The sequence below is a fragment of the Marmota flaviventris genome, chromosome 2 (genome assembly GCF_047511675.1).
Source record: "Marmota flaviventris isolate mMarFla1 chromosome 2, mMarFla1.hap1, whole genome shotgun sequence".
NCBI lineage: Eukaryota > Metazoa > Chordata > Mammalia > Rodentia > Sciuridae > Marmota > Marmota flaviventris.
Window position 1 is genome coordinate 58,277,047 of NC_092499.1, and position 23,572 is coordinate 58,300,618.

At 32.5% G+C, this 23,572-nt stretch overlaps 1 protein-coding gene across 1 annotated transcript in view; it reads right to left on the reverse strand.

Annotated features, from left to right (window-relative positions):
• Positions 1-23,572, reverse strand: part of Mdga2 (MAM domain containing glycosylphosphatidylinositol anchor 2) — a 759,648-nt gene that overhangs the window by 172,043 nt on the left and 564,033 nt on the right. The window contains exon 8 of the mRNA XM_027929596.2: positions 4,853-5,146. Within this exon, the coding sequence (XP_027785397.1) occupies positions 4,853-5,146 (294 nt within the window). The remainder of the gene's footprint in view (positions 1-4,852; positions 5,147-23,572) is intronic.

A 23,572-nucleotide genomic window follows, 5' to 3' on the forward strand; every position in this document is an offset into this window, starting at 1 on the left:
ACTAGAAAACAGCATGTATATTTAAAAGTTCAATTTTCAAATATTCAGAATAATGAGACTACCTGGGGAAATGAAGTAATATATATGGGTATGATATGATGACTTGAAATCATAATTCTAGAATTTTGCACAGAATTTAAATTGAACACCATTTTATAATTATTATTATTTTTTTTACTTTTTAAGAAAAGAGATATCAAGTGCAGGGAGGACGGAGAGGGTACTCCATGGGAAAATATTAAAGTTTTTGAAATATTAACATTTCCTCAGGGTTCAGTTGATTGATGTTTGTAATAACTACGAAAAACCACAAAGGGACTAATAATATGGCCATTTAATTCAAATAAAGGAATACTGTGTAATAAACACTGGGTTCTATTTAATAATAATTAACATTAAAATATGAAAAATGAATGCTTAAAATATTAAGTATCTTCTTGGTAAACTAAAGTCTCTCTTCAACCTACATTCTTTTAGAGTAGAATATATAGTTTCCCAGTGAGAAGAGAAAAAAATCAAGAATTTATTACCAAATACTTTCAGCTATAACTTTCTCCTAGAACAGAGACCCTGACAATGGATCAGTAAATCAAGAATCTACTTATCTGTCAAGTACTGCTTGTTATTTTCACCTGCAAGGAACTTAAACTATAGTAGAAATGGCTCAACTGTCTTTAATAAAGACAATAAAATAGGGCACTATAATCTGAATATTTCTGCCCCCTCAAATTCATAAATTTAAACCTAATGACCAATTAGAAAGTGGTACTTTGGGGAGGTAAGTAGTTAATAAAAAAAAATCTACTCTAATAAAAAGGATAAGTATAGTTCTAAAAGATATCCCATAGAGGTAGAAAGCCCTTTCTATCATGCGAGTCATTAGCTAGACAGCAAGCTGGGAAACAGAGTATGCTTGCTCTTGATCTTGGACTTCCTAGCTTCAGAAGTGTAATAAATTTCTGTTGTTTGTAGGCCGCCCAGTTTAGGCTATATTTGTTATAGCAGCCTGAATGAATTAAGACATATGGTATATAAGAAATAATTTGCAAGTCAGAATATGAATGTTTTGGTTAAATGATGCTGGAAATTAGGTATTGAAATTCTAGTCATGATGATAATAGTGATGTCCATTATGTACTATATCATAAGCAATGTCTCCATTACTTTACAAAAGTATTTTAATCTTAAATACTAACTGAAAAACAGAAACATTTTTTCATGTTCAGATATTAAGATACTTGCACACTAGGCATATATGTTGTAATAAGTGGTAAAACTAAGATTCTATTGGTCAAAGAAAATCCCCTAAGTGAATGCTCCCTTCAAAGTTATCTTTACAGTGTCACTGAGTATACAGTCTTGATGCAATCATCCCTTGGCACACTTTGAAAATACTTTGAATTTAACATGAATGTTTCTGGCATAGTTTTTGATTATCCCACCAGGGTAATTCATTTTATGGAATGGAACCAGAGGCTATTAGAATCAAGTCATTTTGGTGAAAGAAGTGTATTCAATTAGAAAATGATAACTTTAGTGTAAACATTGTACAAGAAGTGTTTGGAAGTATTTATTTGTGTTGCTCAAACTAACTCTATAGACAATAAATATTCCAGGAGAGCTCTACAGAAGGTGAGAGTGAAATAAAAACCAATAATTTTGAAAGAAATATATCATCTGATGTGCGTGTTCAAAATGAAGTTTCTCTTTGAAATTCTAGATTGTTTTTATTGTCGCTGTTGTTGATCTTTAACAGTGCTGGGGATTCAACCAAGGGTCTGTGCACACTAAGCAGGTGCTCTACCTATGAGATATACACCCCCAGCAATTCTTTGAGGTTGTAAATTGTCCTGCACAGATTAACAGCAGGCAGTGTTTACAGAACTGTCAAGGAAAGATCTTAACAATAGTCACTGAGAGGCATTCTAAAGAGGTGATGCTTAACAGGACTTACATGGTAAAAAAAGACTTGAAGAATGGTCCTAAACAGGAAAAGAGCTATAGGAGTCTAGCCTGAGAGACAACATTGAATTATCATGTTTATAATGAGAAGAGATGGACTGAGAACAGATGGACTGATTTATTATGGAAAATAAGAAACCCAGCTAGTTAAGTAGGGCTTTCCAGGATTCAGGGCAGAAAGCCATTTTACTGCTCTGTTTATAAAATAATATTTTTTTCTATATACTTATGAATTCCTTTGGGTAGGCTTCAACATTTTCCTGTGTGCATATGGCAAATTGCCCCCTTGTTTTTGCTATTATTAAAGGTTTTTTTTAATATTAGCTTTATATTAGTCTCTAGTAACACATATATTTCCAGAACAATTTTCCTTTTTAAAAAATCCAAATAGTAGTTATGTTAGTTCAATAGGTTGATTATATAAATCTCCGTAGTACAGAAAGCTGCTCCATAATTTGTCTAATAGGGAACATATAACAGCTACATTAGTTATCAATCTGTCTTTAATTTTCTTTTTATTTATAAAATTATAGATGTGCATTTGTGTGTAAAATAGTTCTAGAATTTACCAGTGTAATTAACTTTTCAAGACAGCAAATCCTGAACTATAGTGCAGAGTTCAAGTCCTTAAAAAAGTTTTCTTAAGAGTTATAATAATTTAATATTTTTTCTTTCTTTCTTTTCTTTTTTTTTTTTTTTATTGGTACTAGGGATTGAACCTGGAGTACTTTAGCACTAAGCCACATTTCCAGTTCTTTTTATTTATTTATTTTTTAATTTTGAGACAGGGTCTCTCAAAGTTGCCTCTGACCTTGTTGCTAAAGTTGACTTTGAAATTGTGATCTTCCTGTCTCAACCTCCCAAGTTGCTGGGGTTACAGGCGGGCACTACTGTACCCAGCAAGAGTAAAAATAATTTGACATATTCTTCCTCAATACACTTGGGCTCTTACACATCAAACTGCATGTGAGAAGTTCTCAGATACACAGAAAACACATTTAAAAATATATGCAAGAAGCAAAATTTTATTTATTTACATATGTATTTTATATGTATATATTTGTATACACACACACACATATATATGATAATCTTATTTTGTTTTTATCTAAACATACCTTTGTTCAAAAAGCTTACTGGAGAGCTATAATGTAAAATATATTATCCTGGGAATACAAAATATGTAAAACATAGCCTGTGAGATATAATGATGGAACTAATTTCTGAGGATGATATAAACACACATGTAAGTATGCATGCACATGTATGTGAATGTATGTATAAAATAACTTTTATCTCATATCAATATTTCTTACATATGTTATAGCTATCCAAATTAGTTGAAGCATATCATTTTCATATTTAAAAAATCACTATAAAAATGTTTTTCATTTATAAAGCATTACAGGATTCCTGCATTATTAGTTTGGCAAGAATCAGTTGTCCTTAGGTAGGCCTGGATTCTGGTCATTTTGGCAGGGATCACAGTCCTGGATCATGAACCTCTGATTCACTCAGGAATATTCTATGATGGTTACCAGTTGTTTGTACTTCGCAAATACTTAGACAAATGTCCAGATTCTTCAGAAGAGTTGGAAGGACATAAAAGGGAGTGTCCTGAAGGACTTGATGACATCCTCACCTGGAGCTGGAAAGGTCACCTTTGTGGGCAAGGCAGTGAGGCTTGCCTCTCAGAGGAATGCTGCTGGTTTATACCCCTGCTCTATGAAGTCCATTTGGGATACAGAAAAATTATACCTCTTTACCTACATTAAAAGAACTAAACTTTGCCTGTGTCTCTTAGTGTCTTTTATCAGTTTCATCCCTGACACAATAGAGGCAACTGTGCAGTGAGTGACTCCTATCATCCACTATTGTAGGATTGAATTTTAATGTCTTGTGCTGAATTTTACATTTTGTCAACACCAGTAATAATGGTAACATCAATATATTTTTATTAGCTCTTAAATTTATGGATTTTAGTTTCTCTTAAGAGGAAGTATAAAGCCCATATGTCTATCATATTTTTGCCAGAACTATAATTGAGATTTCAATCAAAACAGTTTAAAAATTATCTTATTCAACTTTCACAATTAAACACTTGTTAGGTTAAATCAAGCAGAGATTCAGCACCTAAGAGCTGCCTGAATTATCTCCATATTCCCAGGTAATTATGTAATCTACTGCTACAAATTCTGATATGCAAACAAAGCATTTCAATGATTAGGTCTCCACAATTTAAGGTAAGGGACTCCTTAAAATAAGAGGATAATTTGGGTAAAGGACATTCAATTGCCTGAAGTAGAAACATAAACTGTGAAAATAAGAGTATCATAACCCGAATTAGCCATTATTTTCAGTCTTCACATTGCCTCATTGCATCTGGTGTGTTTTTTTTTTAATATTTGTTTTTGTTGGGTACCAGCAGGGGTGTTTAACAGCTGAGCCACATCTCCAATCCTTTTTTAATATATTTATTTAGAGACAGGGTTTTGCTGAATTGCTTAGGGCCTCAATAAGTTGCTGAGGCTGGGATGAACTTGCGATTCTCTTAAGAGGAAATATAAAGCCCACATGGGAGGCTTCAGCCTCCCAAACTGTAGGGATTACAGGTATGTACCAGTATACCCAGCACCAATAGTTTTGTGATCCTTTGGCAACAACCGACCACATAATACCATTGCAATCATCACATACACAAAAAATACAACTCTTTTCTGATAGCTAAGTAGTAAGCATATTAAGGGAACACTACAAAATTGGTAGCAATGAGGTAGAAATATTTCCTCCTAATCCAATTTCAAAGTTTACTTCCTTTTACCCATAGATGGACAGTATCATTTCTTCCCTTATTCCCAAACTGAAACACATAGAAAGGGAAATTACTTACACTGAACAATGAGCTGCACCAAGGCTTCTCTTGGCTTCACATTGAATCCATTGTACTGGCTGGTCTGACATCTGTACATTCCTGACATTTCCCTAGACACATTCACAATCCTCAGTGTTCCATCATAACTCTCCATTTGCATTGACCCATCAGGCATTGCAACTTCTTTATCTGCTCTAGACCAAAGGATGATGGGTTTAGGTTTTCCAGTGACTTGACATTGCAGTTCTATTGTGTCTCCTTCTCTGGTGACCAAAGGTGATTTTTCCTGTGGAACAGTCAGATTGGGTGGAACTTGAAATGGGAAAAAGAAAATTTTTCAAGGTTAGTATAAACTTGTAAAACATATCCAGGCACAGAAAATAATAAGGAAACAATTTTTGCTTGTTGAAGAAATGTGAAAATTCGGGTCACAAACAATAGAGAGAGCTTTGGAATAATGGAACACCCTCACTTAAAATGATTCTAAATTATTTTTGTTTAACATTCCCCAAAAGAAGGCTTAAAACATTACCACAAAAAACAAAGTAGTAAGTTGGAAAATGGTCAATATAAGAAAATAAATCCACTCAATGACTTTCAGTCATTAGCTGGGTATTTTATATCTATTTTTCATAGAAGAGTGATCCTGCTTACTCAGGGTAGGATTCACCTGCCTAGATTTGGGAATCAACATAAGTGCAAATCCTAGAAAAATGAAAAAGAGTTTTGACTCTGGTTTAAAAACTGTTGCTAAGATTAACAATATGTTTTTTTGCTGTGGAAAAGGAATGGAACTGAATAGATCATATTCTTACTCTTTAATAATCCATCGTATGTACCACTTTAGAATTTTCATTTTTTAACATTTGAATTTCATATGATGCTACTTTAAAATATTACAAAATCATGTGAATATGAATAATTTGCCATTATATTGCCAATATTTCTATGAAACTAATTTTAAATAAGTTTTCAAAATATATCTGAAAGAATAAAAAAAATCAGAATTTTTTAAGTTAATTTCTGACATTGCTGAACATATTTAGGGAAAATTAAATTTATTTTATTGGAAATTGCTGTGTTGCAGTATATGCATGTTAAGACTTAGTGAAAAAATATGAAATAATATGAGGGAAGTACTACATAATGATTTTTCTATTATCACTTATTTCATTAGAAGATTTTTAAATTTTTTATATATTTGTATATACATTCATGCAGGTTTATATAAGATTATCCATCAAAAATCATGAGCAAAATAGAATGCTAGAAATAAAAATAACCCGAAACATGAATAATTTTGTCCTTCTAATTTATGTTATATGCTTCTTTTTGGAAGTTATATAGCATATGCATTAAAAGAAAAGCATTTCATTCTCCTATCTAGTATTACTTTGCTTCAGATTACAGATAGAGACAAAACAAAACAAACAAAAAAATAGGCTTACAGTTATTTTCCAACTTATACCGAAAACTACATACAAGTCTAAAGGGATACCAAAGTTATCTTACTATTGAAATATTTTCATTTAAATCTTTCATTTATTTCAAGTTAAGAAAAACTAGTTACAGGATGTATAGCACCTTAGAATTTAGAAAGTTGGAAACAGTAACTACTATCTCCTTAAAGGAGATATATACATTGTACAAACTGACATTAAAAAATGTTTATAAATGGTTACATTTTAAAAACTTAAGTGATTTCTTAAAACTTATAATTTTATAGATATAAATAATTAGTAATTTAGTTAAATAATTCGTTCTTTTTAAAGTGAACCCAAAGCAATTATGCAAATATAAGCAGCATTTTGTAGTAATATGTTTGGGATGGAACCACAGTATTTATTCATCCTTCATGATTGTTACACAGGATTAGCATTTATTATGCCCGTATTATATTCTAGGCACAGATAGATATTCTACATGTTTGTCTAATTCCCTTAATAGTCTTAAAGACAAAATATTTTATTTTATAATTTAATGAGAATATTGAGAAGAAGAGATCATAAATAGTTTGATTTAAACAGAACATAAATCCAGTTCAATTCAGAGCAGATAACCAAGTAGAGATGACTCGTGCAGTAGGCACCAAGAAATGATGGTGTCTGGAATTAACAACTTAAAAGTTAGCATTGGAAAAAATCCTTGTCCATTTCTTGGTGATTTTCTTAGGGGAAATAAAAGAGGATCAATACAGAAATGTGAGGGAATATTTGACACATATTCAGAAAACTATCTATTTTATATACCAACCTATATAAATACCCAAATGTTGATAAAATTCTAGAAATTAAATGAAAAGGATATTATAAATTAAAAGACTTTTTAACAGTGTTAGCTCTTGAAATTTTTAATCTACATCAGGTCCAAAAGCAAGTCACATGACTATTAGCCAAGAATAACTACTCTCAGTATTGATTTATCCAGTTTTGGAACTATGAATTTGCACTCTGGGCATGAGCCTCAAGTTTACTGATGTTCTGATTATTGGAACAAATTATTAAAATGGTCATGAAAGAAATGATGACATTTGGAAATAATTATTTCCTGACTTAATAAGATGAATATTTAAACATAATTAAAATAACAAAAATCTATTCTCAACTAGTTTTAAATTTTAAAAGATTTTCATGTAAATAGCTCAAAAATTCCCTTTGCAATTTTTTTGTTATTCATTTATTTAGATAATTTTTCCCTAATTAAAGTCACAGAAATTTATGCCTCAGCTTAAATCTTCATAACTAATATGCAGAATTTTGTACAAATTAACAAATTAGCACAGGTTTTACTGAATAGCAAACCTAACTAAAATATGCTTTAATATTTCTTCTATACGACTTTAAATCTTCAAATCAAAGTTAAAGGACACAACTTTAACTTTGTTTTCTCCACAACTCTCTTTTGAACAACTCTCTTGCTCAAAAGAACTTAAAATTTACCAAAGGTTTTAATAGGCTTTTTCCCCCCTATACACAATAAATTTTCTACTTGCTAAAATTCTACACTAAACTCCCCATTATTATCCTAAGTTTCCCATTGGGAGATCTTACAAATGTTCATGGTCTCATGGATTTTTATCTGATTTTTGTGTTGATAATACATATTTTAAGTTTCACCTCAAGCCTCTTCCAGCCTATGATTGCAATCTATTTTTTATATTCCTTAAGTCTTTCAAATCTTCAAAATAAATCACCATTTATTTCTTAACTTGGTTAATAGTTAATTGTCAACACATCACATTTGCTGATTAAAAAGCACAGTTTTCTTTGTTTCAACATATCTTCTTGTCCACCACTTCCAAACAGACATCAAACTATTTCTTTATTTTAAAAAATGTATATTGTCATACCTGCCTATTTTTCATGTACATGAGCAGATTTCTCAGTAGAAATTATTTTTCTTTCTTGTGACAATCCCCTAAGTAGTATCTGTCACCAGTCTCATTCTTCTAGGTCTCCTGCTACCCCCTCATGAACTTTATCATCATAAATGCAATTTTGTCCATGTCACTATGAAGACTACAAACCTCTGTGAGAGTGCTCATCATAACACTGCTTTAATAATAATAAAACACCCTGAAAACAGCCTAATGGATTTCTTAAACAATTCATGGAACAGTTACATAATAGAATATGACAGAGCCTTTTTAAATGATGATGTAATAGACTTCTATTTATTGATAAAGATGCTTATATTAAATGAAAAGAGCATTTTAGTGAATAGTATGAATAGCTATAACTGCTAATATTGAGCAAAACATGTTTTCCTGCAGTATGAACAGTGGTATATAATTCTTACATGTTATATAAGCAGGTTTTAGCTGTTTCCCCCATCCTCTTCTACACATACAAATGTACACACACAAACACACACAGTTTGTAAGATAACAGACATGTTAATTTGCTTCACTGTAATAACCACTTCACTATCTATATGTATCCCATAACATCATATTCTAAATCTCAAATATCTATATAGTAGAAAGATTTTAAAGAAAATATACCAGTGAATGTTAGCAGGGAGCTTCATGAAGGAGAGAATATATATCCTTCATCTTTATATTATCAGCATTTAGCATACATCTCTCACATAATAGAAACTTAGTAGAAAAATTTGTACCTAATATATAAATTAGTACAGTAAGGTAGCTGGGCACTGACTCTGGAAAGATAAAGAGATATACATGGGAAAATATCTAGAGGAAAAGAATTCTAGAAGAAACTATACTAAAACACTGAGAGTAGTTTTATTTAAATGCAGTATTGTTGATAAATTTTATTTTCTTTATATATTTTCCAATTTCTATAATACGTGCAATGCATATTGGCATATTTCAGGCTGCAAGAAGTAGAGAAACCTTAAATATTAACTTGATCTATTTCCCAAAACTCGTTCAATAAAAACTTTGTTGTTTAGTTACACAAATATATCCATCTGGAAATGACATTCTGAGGATCAAGTGTCAGAGACGCTCCTCCTCCGTGGCTCACTCCTAATAACACTCATTGACTTCAAGTTTCACTGTCTAGTTAATCCAGTGCTCATGAAAAAGTAGTTCTGGCCCTTGCTGCCTCCCAGTCTCCCAAGTGTGGAAACCAAGTTAAAATGTCCCTACTACTGTGGAAACTGCCCTCCCCTAGGCTGACCTAGTCATTCACAGTGCTTCCCATGTTACAGTAAGAGTTGTATAATGCTTTAACCTGCATCTGCAGCCCTCCTCTGTATTTTCTCCCATGTATCTCTGTCTGGCAAGACAGCCCCTTGAGGGTACAGAGTCTCTTACTTTAGTGCCTAACCCTGGTGCCTGGCTATACTGCCTGGCACAGATAAGTGTGAAATCACAAAGTGGGGAAAAAGGGAGAGGGAAAGTAAAGGGTAAAAAGGTGTAAAGAGATACCAGAAGTAAACACAATAAATAAACATTATACGCAATTTAGAACAAAAGTGACAATATTACAATATAATAATTCTCCAATTAATAATGCAAGTAAGTGGCAGAGTCATAGAATATACTACTAAGTTAGAATTGTGGTTCAGCTCTTGAGATTTGTGGGGTGTGAGAGAGCAGAGTCAGAAGAGGACTCTTTCAGTGTCTTTTTACATCTTCTTTCACTTCAAGATGTGTATAGACAAGCTCTGAAATGAATTTTTTAAAAAAGAAGGAAAAGGCCATTTGAGGACATGTCATTTAATTTTACTAAGAATGGTTTAGGTTTTTATTTTTAAAATGTTGTCTCACAATGAAAACATTACCAAATTAAGCACAAATGTGAAATGTCTTCACCTCATGAGGTCCACACTTCCTCATAATGTCCTTGCTAGAAAAAAGGCCCATCAAATAAAAATATAGGTATTTTTTCTGACATATAGTCTAGATAGCCCTTGCTTTGATTTTTCTTGTCTGAAATGTTACTGTAGGAGGTCCTGCAATCAGAGAAACTTGAAAAACATGATATTAAACCAGTTTCTCCTTCCAAACATAAAAAATAGGCAATTTGAACAAATTGGTTTTCTGTCAACTTTTCCATTGTATCGCAGACTGTAAAATAGAACAAGCAAAGAGAAGGAAAATATTTTCATTTCCTCATTGAGAAGAAAGCTGAGGAAATTAAATCTTTAGTCTTTATTTGGAAAATGACTGTTTCATTTTCCTTACTGAAAAAATGTTGGGGGAAGCTTAATTTATTTGAACTATGTGAGAAAATACTACACTGCTAAACAAAGACAGGAGAATATGCTTATTCAGTTATTGATTTAAAGTATATTGGCGTTTTCCAGGTAAGGTGGAGCACACCACTAATCTCAGCTACTTAGGAGGATGAGTTAGGAGGATCTCAAGTTCAAGGAAAATCTGGGTAACTTAGTGAGATCTGTCTGAAAATAAAAAAATAAACAGGACAGGGGATGTAGTTTAGTGATAATGTACCTTTGAGTTCAACTCCCAAGAACCAACAAAATAAATAGATAATATAAAATATATTAACATTTCTAGCTTACTTTAATAGTAAATATGAAAGCAAAATTGTAGTTTAAAACAAATTGTAATTTTTAAAAAGCTAAGTAATAAGTAGAATTTTTCCCCATCAAGTCAACCAGAACTCATTCTTTAAGAAATCTAAGTATGGCACTAATCCAATTATACTTGGATTTTGGGGAAAATTGTTAGTATATATATATATGTGTGTGTGTGTGTATATATATATGTGTGTGTGTTAGTATATATTATGTGTGTGTGTTAAAGTGGAATGAAAATCTATACTAAAAATACAAATAAAATTTCAAGAAAATTATGGGTTTATGCAAATGACCATTAAAGGCCAAAGTTCCAGAATTCACATTTTGGACAGATATAAGCAATTTTTTTTTTTTAAAAAGAAGAAGCAAATAATCAATTTGTAGATATAACACTCCAAATGAACAAAATCTAATGCGTATTTGTGCATATGTGTGTTTTCTTCAAAAACCATAGGTAGGTTTAAAAATTTTACTATACCCTGAATTTCCTGTACTGTGAATTTCATTCTTAGTGATCTACTGACCAAGATGTCAAGGTAAAAAACATTCTCATTGAAGATTTTCTAGTTTTGGAGAAAAGATACTGTATCACATGTGGGTGATTTCTCGGGGTCTGTCAGCAGTTCTCAATCTCTTATTTACTGGCATCTTTCAGGTTAGTTTTAGATGCCTAAGATACACACTTGGGTATAGTCAGAGTTTGAGGTTTGATAAGTCATAAAGTCATTTTACATGAAACTAAAATACTTAGCAGTTACAACGATTGTCAAAGGAATAGCAGTAATGACATCTCATAATGGACTGTAGGGTAAAATAAAACTATCAGCATGCTTGTTGTAGCTCCACTAATTCCTTTCTTAATCAAGAAAACCTACTCAGTGTAAAGAGCAAAATGTCATTATTGTAACTTATATTTAAAAATCTCCATACATAAATATTGAAAATATTCTAATCACCACATACCTCACAGCTGATTTGAACATTCCACTCTAAATTAGGATTAATTGCCTTAAAGCCCCTAATTTATAAGATCACATTCAATAGCCATTGAAAAATATTCATATGATAATATAAGGCAAATTCAAGAATTTCCTTCAGCTTAAATCTAATACAGATCCAAAAGTTGATAATAATTTTTGAAAAGGAAACTTGATCTACTTTTAGTCAGATTAATAATTATGTATCAATGAAAACAGCATAAATAAAGTGAGCTGGGAAGATATTTAGGGTGAAAAATGCTAAGGGTCCCTCACTTATTAGCTCATATTTGCCTCCAAAGAGAAAAAGGGAAAAAAAAGCAATGCTTACCATTTCTGAACTGATCTTTCATAAAAATCATATCAGTCTATCATTGGCATATTTACATTAGTTCCGCATTTTCTAGTATTGAAGGTATAAATTACAGTGCTTGTTTTCTATCTTACCTGCCAATTCTTGATACAGCTTAGAATTTCTACAAAAAAGCTCTCTATTCAGTTGAGGGAGGACATCCAATCTGTTTAACACAATTGGTTCATTCTCAACAGCTCACTTTTCTTCCTTCTAAACAGAAATGGGTTTGATCTTACCATAACCATTCAATGATTCTCCTCCATTCTTTAGGCTCAGTTTAAGCTTTCTGAAATATGTAGTCTTTCCTGATTTCTGCATCCATGTCTATGAATTACAGGATGTCCAATGTATTCTATTAAAGCCATGTTGAAGTGTAAAATTCCTTCCATATATACTAAAGCATGCCGATGTCAGCACCCAAGTCTTTCTATTTCTACAGTAGCTTCCACACTGTGTGATGAGCTAATTTAACAAATTCTTGAATGATAGATGGAACACCAGAGTTACTAAGCAATCAAAGTAAGAAAACTATTGGTGAGTGATTACCTTTTGATTATCCAAAGCTTAATTATTAAGCACAAATTTCAAGATCATTTTTTACTTCTCAATTTTTAATTTAAAAAATTCACACAAAAATATTTCTATAATGTTAACATTCCTACTACAGTTTTTTTTTCTGGTAATAGCAGTGACACAAGGAGATAAAGATAATATTCTAAAAGATGGAATCGTTTGGTAGTATTGAGCAATTTGTTTGTTCTATGACTTTCTTCATTTAGCAATTAAAGAAAGACTTGTTTGTTCTATAATAGAATGTCCACGTGGACTCATCTTGTAAAAACTTCATAACTGAGAGTCCTATGGGTAAATTACATATAAAACAAGCACTTATTTATAAAAATGCCTTCATACCAGATGGTATGCCTACTCTTTCTGTCCATGATATAAATTAGCATAAATACATCTCTTATTATATTCTGTAAATAAGAATTGCCTTTTATTTTTGCACCAACACACACTTGTAAGTACCTCACCCATAATAAACCAAAAGATGCTAACAAAATAGGATTGACAATATTTTACAGATCTAGCAACAGAGCAGGAAGAAAGCCCACATTGAAAACAAACATGAGGTTAAAATACCACAGCATTTGCATCTGGATACTCTAAGGGGAAATGTACATTCATACACACACATGCACAATGCTTGTTTTTTCATAGAGTTGGGAAACCTTATTAGAATGGTATTGTTAGTTATTTGAAACATATGGGGAGAGGCAGGATCCTGGAGGTAGCAACTCTGAAGGTTTGGTACTGGAGGATGGAGGACATGCAGTGCCATTCAATCAGGAAAACAGGTTTGGCAGGCAACAGTTGTGGCTGTTCCAACTTCCCTCTCCCAGCAGGTGTTGCTATGGCACAAGAATAGTCTCTGAGGGATTCGATAGAACACAAAGTGTAAGATGAAAGAACAAAATAGAAAAACATTCTCTGCATGGCATTCATATTTTCCCTGCTACACAAGCTGAAAGACCAGTCACAAATAAGCACAGGTTCTATTCTTGTTGCCTCACCAACAGATAAGTGAATGGGACTTGGCTTAGGTCACTTAAGTACCATTTGGCTAAGTGTTCAAGTAATGTGATTTGTTATGATCTTCACATAATTTGGTTTTCTAACTTGAATAAAATATTTTCTGTAAACAGCACAATAAATCTCTATTAGTAATATCATCTTCTACTAACCTCTTTGGAAGAAGATTAAAAGTATACTTTTTTTTTTGCTTTTTCTAATCTCCCTCCCTTGATTTATTGCATATGTTTTTCAGACACTAAAATACATAAATGAACAGCAGTCACTGATTAGGTACATCAAGTCTCACATATAGAAAATATTTCTTAAACAACTAAATAAGCAAAAAGAAGAGAGATCTTTCAGCTTGCTAGTGACTTAAATTGCATTGTAATTTTAGTAGAAAGGAATATGAACTAGACTGAGAATATGGACAGTACAAGAGAGGCAGTTGTTTATTTCTGCAATAATAAAGGGGAATTTACAAGGGTCAAAACACCACATAAGGTCCTATGGTATTTTATTATCAAGCTATAACTAGATCATTTCCTAAAGAAATAATCAACCTTAAAATATTTTGGGGATAAAAGGACCGATTCCTAAACATCATTTTTATTCATTTCATGTTTGGTATTTTTTTAAATAATAGTGCAGAGTAAATCTGAAACCTGATTTATGTGGGTATTATTAACTAATTTGAACTTATATGTTGATTATTACACTCCAACTATTATATTATACAAAAAGATAATAGGCAAGAGACATATAGCTAAAAAAGCTATTTAAGAGTTCCAAATTCCTACAATTTTTAATATTCCGTAATATATTTTCATCCATGCCTACTTTTTCTTAAAAATGATGTCCATGATTTATCCAAATACATTTATATATCTGTTTATATACATTACCCCTTTAATTACTAGCAAGCACTCTTGGAATAATAAATGGCAGGACTCCATATATAAAAGTTTGTATGCTACCTAGAGTCAATTTCAATGTATTTTAACAAACATTTTTGAGCCTTTCCAATAGGCAGATATACTTAAGACTGGGATCAAGACATATAAGCCATTCACCACCTTCAATGATTACACTATGCATTATGGAAACTTATTAAAACTGAGGCTTCTTAGTAGCTGGTAATGGCCCATTGTTATTTCTTAATTAGAAAAACTTTTTGAAGAGTCTGGAAGAACTGTAAGAGTACAAGATTAGAAATTTGACATAGACTGAGGACCTAATCCATGTACTAGCTGTATAATCTTGGTAAAGGGAAGTCTGAAATTCAGATTCCTCATCTGCAAATTAGTATATTATACAAAATAGTATATTATTCAAACTAAAGATAATAGGCAAGAGAAACATTGCTAAAAAGCTATCTAATGATGGAAGGAAAAAATAAGAATTTAAAGATAAAATGGTACAATGCATAGGAGAGTGTCCAATAAACTGTAAAGCACTTTGAGTTTTGAAATACACTTGCAAAGATCAATGCATAGGTCTGGATGCCTAAATTCAAACCTCAGCTCTATAGCCTGTCAGCTGGGGGACTTGGGTAGGATATCCAGCTTGCATCTCATTTCTTGGTATATGTAAAGTAAGAACAATAATACCTACTTTCCATCTTTTCTTTCATATGCATAGGATCTTAAACTCAAGTTATAGGTTACAGTAAACACAAAACATATGTTAATTATTATTGTTTTCTTATCATCATACTTCATTAATATCAATTACTGTACTTGATTATTATGCATAGATTTATACATTGAAGGCATAGATTAGGTTTTGTTCATATCTCTTATATCTCCAGTACACACATAAAACATCAAGCAAATGTTCATATAAGTGAAAGATACAAATATAGTTATATAGATAAATGTCATTGCCATTATCAGGTATTCAGAAGAGGCATATACTTTTTTAGCTAAGGACACTGTTAAAAGAAAATAACATTTGGGGAAGGGAAAAGATGAACCTTCATAATATGAATAGTGAGAGGGACCTCTGAAGTTGTTATCCAAGGATAGCAGGTTGCATTTGTCTGCCACTAGACAAATTTTTTTTGAATTTTCACAAAATGGCACATAATACAGATATCCCAGTTCTCATTCTATTTCTATGAAGTAATGAGGTTTGGACATCCCTAAATATATCTATTCCTCTCTTATGAGGATGACAAAATGTCAGTGCTGTCCATTTTCACAAAGGTCAGGGTGTTACCATGAAAACCAGGGACCAGAAAGTAAAAGGAGCTGTCTGATCATGGTAATTATGTAACTGCTTTCCTGTGGATGAAGGAATTCTAAATTAAAAGGAAGATAAGCTATAAATTATATAGCAAATGCATCTTATGAAAGCAAAGATGCTTTAAAGTGATTGCAATTTACTTTCTAGAGCAACTGTTGCTTACAGTGGTAAACTCTTCCATGCAGAATAGCTAGAAAAATCAATTTACTTCTACAATGAAAAGGCCATTTGTCTCCTTATAGAAGCCATGTGACACTGTTAGGCCTCTTATAAATGATCGCTCTGGACAATGCCTGTGGTTTACAAATTCCCTAATTACACCACTGATTGTGCACCACTGAAGCTGTCTTATCCTGTGGAAATAGACACTATCACCATCTTAATAAACATTTAGACATAAAATGAAGCTGGCTCTTTCATGCTTTATCAAGAGCAAAAAGAAACAACCAGTGAACACAATGTTCCATCATCAAATCAGTGCCACATGTTCTTTAAAGCAAATGAGGTCTAATTAACAGATCCGTTAGTAGATAACTGGTCAATTAAAAAAAATAGGAGCAAGGTTTTCTTGTAACACATGAAGTCTTTATTAACAAATATGCTACTGATGGATGATTGCACTTTATGATCCATTTTGCTGATCTGAGAAGTATAAAATGCTACAATAAAAATATGGGCATAATTTTAAAACCACATAAAAGCTCACACAATGGTATCAATTGCAATGATACATAACTCATTCTGAACTAATATATGAATGTGAATAGAGTTTAGTGAAATTTTATTAATATGGTTTTGCATTGCATTCTATTTTAAAGCAAGGATATTTCTGTTTAAATATCAGCAAAATCTATTTTGTTTACAAGTATTATTTAGATAGACTTGGTAAAAGTGGACTACTTATGTTTTTTCATAGTGGACAGTAATTTATGCTAAATGCATTTTAGACACAGACATTTGAACTGCTTACCATTTTATTATTTCTTCTTCACATATTTAAATTACCCTCTATTTTATATTGTACATAAATACTTTTTGAAAGTGCCGTGACACTTTTCTCTTTTTACATTTTTTTTTCTGGTGCTAGGGATTGAACCCAGGGCCCTGTGCATGCAAGGCAAGCACTCTACCAACTGTGCTATATCCCCAGCCCCTCTCTTTTTACATATTTTTTAATCTAGTCATTACTAGTGACAGAAGTTCTATAAAATTTGGGAAATTCTGAATGTTTTAACCTGTCATGTACTTGAGAGGAGTCTAGTGTTCTAAGTTATTCCCTTCCCCTACAAATCACTGTCATGGACCCTTTTCTACATCTTTCCGTCCTGATCCTAAATTCCTGGTAGGTTGATTGTCATCTCACAGGACTCCCAGGTTCCAATTCCTCAAATAGAGCAAAAGACAGACACAACGTGATTTGAAGTTTCTCACATGGATTCACTCATTAAAATGACCTTCTTATAGGAGCTGAGGTTGTGGCTCTACAGTAGAAGACTCGCCTAGCACATGCAGGGAAGTGGGTTTATCCTCAGCACCACATAAAAATAAAATAAAGGTATTTTTGTTCTATTACAACTAGAACAAAATATTTCTTAAAAATTCCCTTCTTACAGTGCATATCTGGAGCTTGAAACCTCATTAGTTGAGCTGAATCCATTAAGAGACTATGAGTTTTGTGTGAAGAACCCAGGATTGACACCCTGAATTGACCAATGGTTCATACTGTATGCCTCTACTTGGTAAAAAGTTACTTATGTGTTTTTCTCAATTGTATGTAAAGTGAGTATAGTCATAGTACCTACTTCAAAGGACATCTTGAATACCATATAGTAAACATGCCAAACACCTTCATTTTTCTGTGTGTGTGTGTGTGTGTGTGTATAGGTGTTGTATATTAGATGGACTGTAAATACTTTGAAATGCTTTAGCATATTTTGATGTTTTGCTGCTTAAATTGGGTGTGGACATATCCATTCACTGTTCATGCTGCATTTATACCTATGCATTTTTCTGTAGTTTGGTATGCTAGTACAAAAGTTAAAAAAGAAAAAAAAAACTTCACTATAAATAATGTGATCTCCATTAGTGAGCTGTGAGTTTTAATATACTATAGTATTAAATTAGTTTAGGAATAATGTCTATATTTAAATTATGCTACTCAGACCTAAACCATGTATCCATTGCTTTCAGGCAGCTAGGACAAGAGAAATAGCATTGTCTTAATTCCTATAGAGATAGTTTAACTGAGCATAATGTGGAAAATGATCTTCCTTAGTGAAATTATTATTATTCAATCTTTTTGCATTGGTTTGAAGACATAAGGCCTCTCCCCTATTTTGTGGGTGGAAAATGAGACTGGCAAACATAACCTATCATCCTAATACTCTTCCAAGTGGTCTTCTTGGACTAGGACTCTGAGAGTCTTATAAGTTCCACAACAGTGTATATGGTTACATGATCCAGTTCCTTCCAGACTATTCTAACACCTATTCACAGGAACTCTCTCAAACAAGGCCTTTGTCAAACAGATGAGACAGATATCAGAATCCCCTGAGATAGTAAAGAAAAATATACATTTGATATAAGATCTTGGTACATGCTGAAGGTTCTCATAGTAGATTTAGAACCTGAAAGTGAAAACTCAAGTTTGGACATAGCTGTATAAAATGAAAAGAACAAGCTTAGGGGTCACATTTTCTTCTCTACAAAATTAAAGGTAATAGGTAATCTGTAAGTGCCCTCTGTGTTTAATACAAATAATTAAGACATTTAGAAGTCTTTTAAAAATGTTTTATGAAATAGGAATCTGGGGACTGACTCCAGTAATTTTTATTTTTATTTATTTAAAAATATTCATAATATATCTGGGCATAGTGGCACATGTCTGTAATCCCAGCAACTCAGGAGATTCAGGTAGGAGGATCAAAAATTGGAGGCCAGGCTAAGCAATTTAGCAAGACCCTGTGTCAAAATAAGAAGGCTGGGGTTGAATCTCAGTGGCAAAACTGAGCACAGCAACAAACAAACAAATAAAAACAAGAAAACCTAACTAGAAACATTCATCCAGGCATGGTGGCCCAAGCACATAATTCCAGCTGTTTGGGAGGTTGAGGCATAAAGATTACAAGTTTGAGACCATTGGAAAATTTGAGGCCAGCCTCAGCAAATTGATGGGATTCTGTCTCAAAAAGGAACAAGTTCTCAGGATGCAGTTCAATGGTAAAGTAGTCCTGAATTCTTTGTGGTATTCCTACCACCACAAAAAGAATGAATAAATAAACAAAAAGTAAAATTATTCAAAATATATAAATATCCCAATATTGGGCAACACATATTCTAATTTAATGGTTTTCCAAATTTTCTAAACTCTCTTTCCAAACCTCATTGATATCCATCAATGAAAGATGAATAATTTTAAATATTATGAAAATTAATGAGTCACTTTTGACATTGAAAATGTATATATTTGCAAGTAGATTTTAGGGGAAAAGATGTTTTCATTAATATTCTAGTTTCTACTTTGGAATCCAAGAAGTAAATGGCTTTGATTTTAGACATTTCAAACTATAAAGTGAAACTTAAAGACATCACACACAAATTAAATCACTCTAATAACTATTCCGTCTGATGCCATAAGATCTAGGGTCCTAGATTTTTCTAAGACAGAGAAAAATTATGATCAAACTGTTTGTGTATGGACCCAGTCAGTACAGCTACTTCTCTGTTCTCCAGTTGCCTAATGGTAAATTAGCAGTGTCATCTGTGAACATAAAAACCTGAAATGCTGTCATAAGTGCCTAAGTGATGAAAATAGTAGCACTTCCCAAAACTTTATCTTCTCCTACAGTCGAAAGAGCCAGGGTGATCCTGGCATTATATTTTTAAAATAATATATATTAATTTATATTTCATTACTAACTATAAATTTAAAGGAGAAATTAATTCTTTATCAGTTATTTATCATGTTTTTGGTGCTAGTAAATTATTTCTAGTTATTACAATTTTAAATGCAAATCAGGGAACTAACCAACGATTTTTCAGTCCCCTATTAGAGAAATCTATATTCAGTCATTTTAAATTCAAATAGTTGCTTTATTCCTTTGCTTGTATTAGAAAGGGATAAAAGGAATAAGAAACATAAATTAGATGAATATACTAATGTCTCATTGATTACTTTGATAAAATATGGGAGTTTTAAAACATATTGAATATCACCCAGTAAAGAAAGGGCTCAATAATGAAAGAATAATTAAAAGCTCTTTAGGCACCTTTAGACTATAACCTTTAAAGAGAACCTTTGTTGTGATATTTGGGTATTTTAAAATAATAGCTGCAGGAAAATTATAAATTCAATGTTGTTTCCATAATTATGTGGATTCTTTTATGTGAACAAATTTTAAGATGAAAATATAACTAATGTTTATTGAATTATTATAGAAAATAGATGATTTAATATAATAAATCATTGCATTTGTGTTTTCCCCTAAAATAAAAGTAAAAATGGTAATATAATTTATGGATCCCAAAACAAGTTGCAATCAAGAATGTTTTAAATATCCCCTCTAAATCCTTTAAATGTCATTTAAAAAGAGGATTGATATAATCATTGCTTCCTGTGTTTGTAAAGCCACCTGTGACCTAAGAAGATTCCATACAATCTGGGGATAGATGTTCTTCATATCAAAATGCCATGTGTAAAATCTGATAACCTTCTTTCTTCTTTCCTACTCCCTCCCTTCCCTCTTCTTTCCTACCATTCCCATTACAACTTCTCTCTTTTTTTGCCCTCCCTCTCTTCTTCAAGACTCATTCTTTCACTTAGGGGGAAAATAAGATCTGTTTCTATTATCAAAATATAAGTATTGCTATTAACATATCAGGGACAAATAAAACATTTATGTGCTTTTTAATGCTGATGATGAAGTATTGAAAGCAATGAACACATGATAAATACAGAAAATTTTCCACTGGGATTTCTCCTTTACTATATAAATTGGAGTGCTCTATTTCCTTGACTGCCATGGGTCACGCTCTATTTTCTTCATGGTCATGAATTCTGCTTTTTCCACCATTTCCTGGAACATATTTTGATTTGCTATTTATTGTCTTCTTGGATAAGCCCATCTGTTTTTAATCAATGAAATTACTTGTGAAGTCTTTGTTTGGTTCTAACCTTTCTCCTGATCATCAGAACTGATTTTTTAATTGGTCACCAGAAACACAAGGATATTTCACCATCCCCTCAGCCACAACTAATACCAAACCAATTTGTTCTTTCAAACATCTCTCACAACCTGCCTAGGTGCCCTTCAAAAGATGAATGGCTTAAAGAAAATGTGGTATACATACACAATGGAGTATTACTCAACCTTTAAGAAAAATTACTATGGGGCATTTGCTGGTAAACGGATGGAAGTAGAGACTATCATGCTCTATGTTGTACTCCATGTATGTAGAGTATGTAAAAATATAATAAACTGTCATGTGTATGTAAAAACAACAAATTAAAAAATATCTGCATGTCTATATATCTATATCTATCTCATTACCTAAAATCCCTAACTCAGTACTTGGCATTACCACAATAAAAATGCAAGATATAATCACAGAAACATCAACATTTTAGAAAGGATGGAAAACCTCATCCAAGATGGTAGTTTTCAATTATACATGTTTAATGGTGTGTGTGCATGTGTATATGTGAAGAGTCAGAATCATTTGTTTAATATCAGCTTACATAGAAGATATGTAACAGAGAAATATATTTTGTTCTGAAGTTGGGAGAAGAAATGGAGGGTGGTGAAATGTATTTGCCTTCTCTCTCTAGTTCAATTGCTCTTGAGAATTTCCAAATAATTTCTAATTTCCATTAAAATACTATTTGGAAATGTTACCCAACTGATACCTTTATTCTATAGATGTAAAGCTTTGAGGTCCAGGTAAACCTAATATCATAAAGCTACTAAGTGGTAAATTTAGGACCCATGTCTAGGGCCTGAACTTTATTACATTGTCTGAGGCCAATTGGGCTCTTTTCTTAATTTGACTTGAGAGCACTGGTCATTGACTTAACTGCCCTTTAATAAGAGAGGTTGTGAGTGGTCCTCAGCACTTCATTGATTCCTATCAATCTCTCTAGCTGAATAAATCATACCTCCATACACATAATCAATCTGTAATTTTTTCTTGTGTTCCTTTTCATTCATCCTATTTCTTTAAAGTCCACCTTGATAAATTCCAAAATTGTAGTGGAGTGAGAAGGAATGTAAGATGCACAAAGGTTCATTGACTTCTCCCATGTAGTTCATGAGTGAGTCTCAAGCTTTTCCCAGTAGTTGAGCTTCCTTTCATTTGCCCACTTCTCATGATGTTTTGTTCCTCCACATTGCCTTATTCCTTTCTATTTAATAATTCCTGCCTTTTCTCTCAAGTAATCCCTAAATTACTCACTGAATACTTACAATGCAAAAGTAGTCTGCACTGTTAGGGAAAGAAAGAAAACATTTTCTTTGTCTAACTGATTAGGTCTCTGGAATGTTTCTTAAAATTATTTTATTTCTCTACCACTCTTCCTCTAATTGTCTATGTTTTGAACTCTGTAGATTCATCCAATGAACAGGCTCCCCTGAGAAAATCCTTTGGCTGTTGTTTCTTCTGGTACCAAGGATTGAACCTAGGGACACATAATTGCTGAGCCACATCGGCCCCCTATCTCCTGCCCCCTTTATTTAAAAAAAAATTCAGACAAGATCTCGCTAAATTGCCTATGGCCTTGCTAACTTGCTGAGGCTGGCTTTGAACTTGGGATCCTGCTGCCTCAGCCAGTGGAGCTTCTGGGTTTACAGGCATGTGCCACTGTGCCAGCCTTTTGTTATTTCTGATTGTGTGAATGTCAGCTAGTAAGATCCAGTGTTACATATCTTTCCTCCTAAGGTCTATTGCCTTATTCTTAATCCAGCTAAGATGCTACCTGCCCTTTGGAACTCTATCTGACCAGATTCAAGAACATTATCCTATGCACTTTCATAGTACTTAGATAATATATTAAAGTAAGCATTAGACTTCATCTCAGTAAAGTCATTAAAGTATAATGTCACTGGAAGATATACTCTATTGGTTATTATGGTTTTACTTCTTCCTATATCCCCATACTAGAGTGGTTACTGAATAAAAATTTTGTTGAATTATACTGTATTTATGAATAAATTCCATAATTACAGGTGATGGCTTCTCTTTGATCTTGTAAATCATTTGGTGTAATTTCCACTTGCATTTTCAGTTAGCCTAGGTTCTCAAATTGAACTTCCAAGCCTCAATTTTCTTGCAGTATGGGCAGTTTCTACAGGGGCTGAGAGTTCTTTAGTAAAGGTCCGTTTAGCAAATGGAAGGGAAAGGTACCAATGGACAGAGTCATATGTACTGTGTTCATTTTAACACCAGAAAATTCAGTATGCTTTCCTGAACTGTTCCCATTCACTACATCACACTTTATTTTAGTGTTATCTTAGCAATTTCTCTCTTAAATAATTTAGCATATTTTAATATGGCATTTAGTAAAGTTTTGAAGGT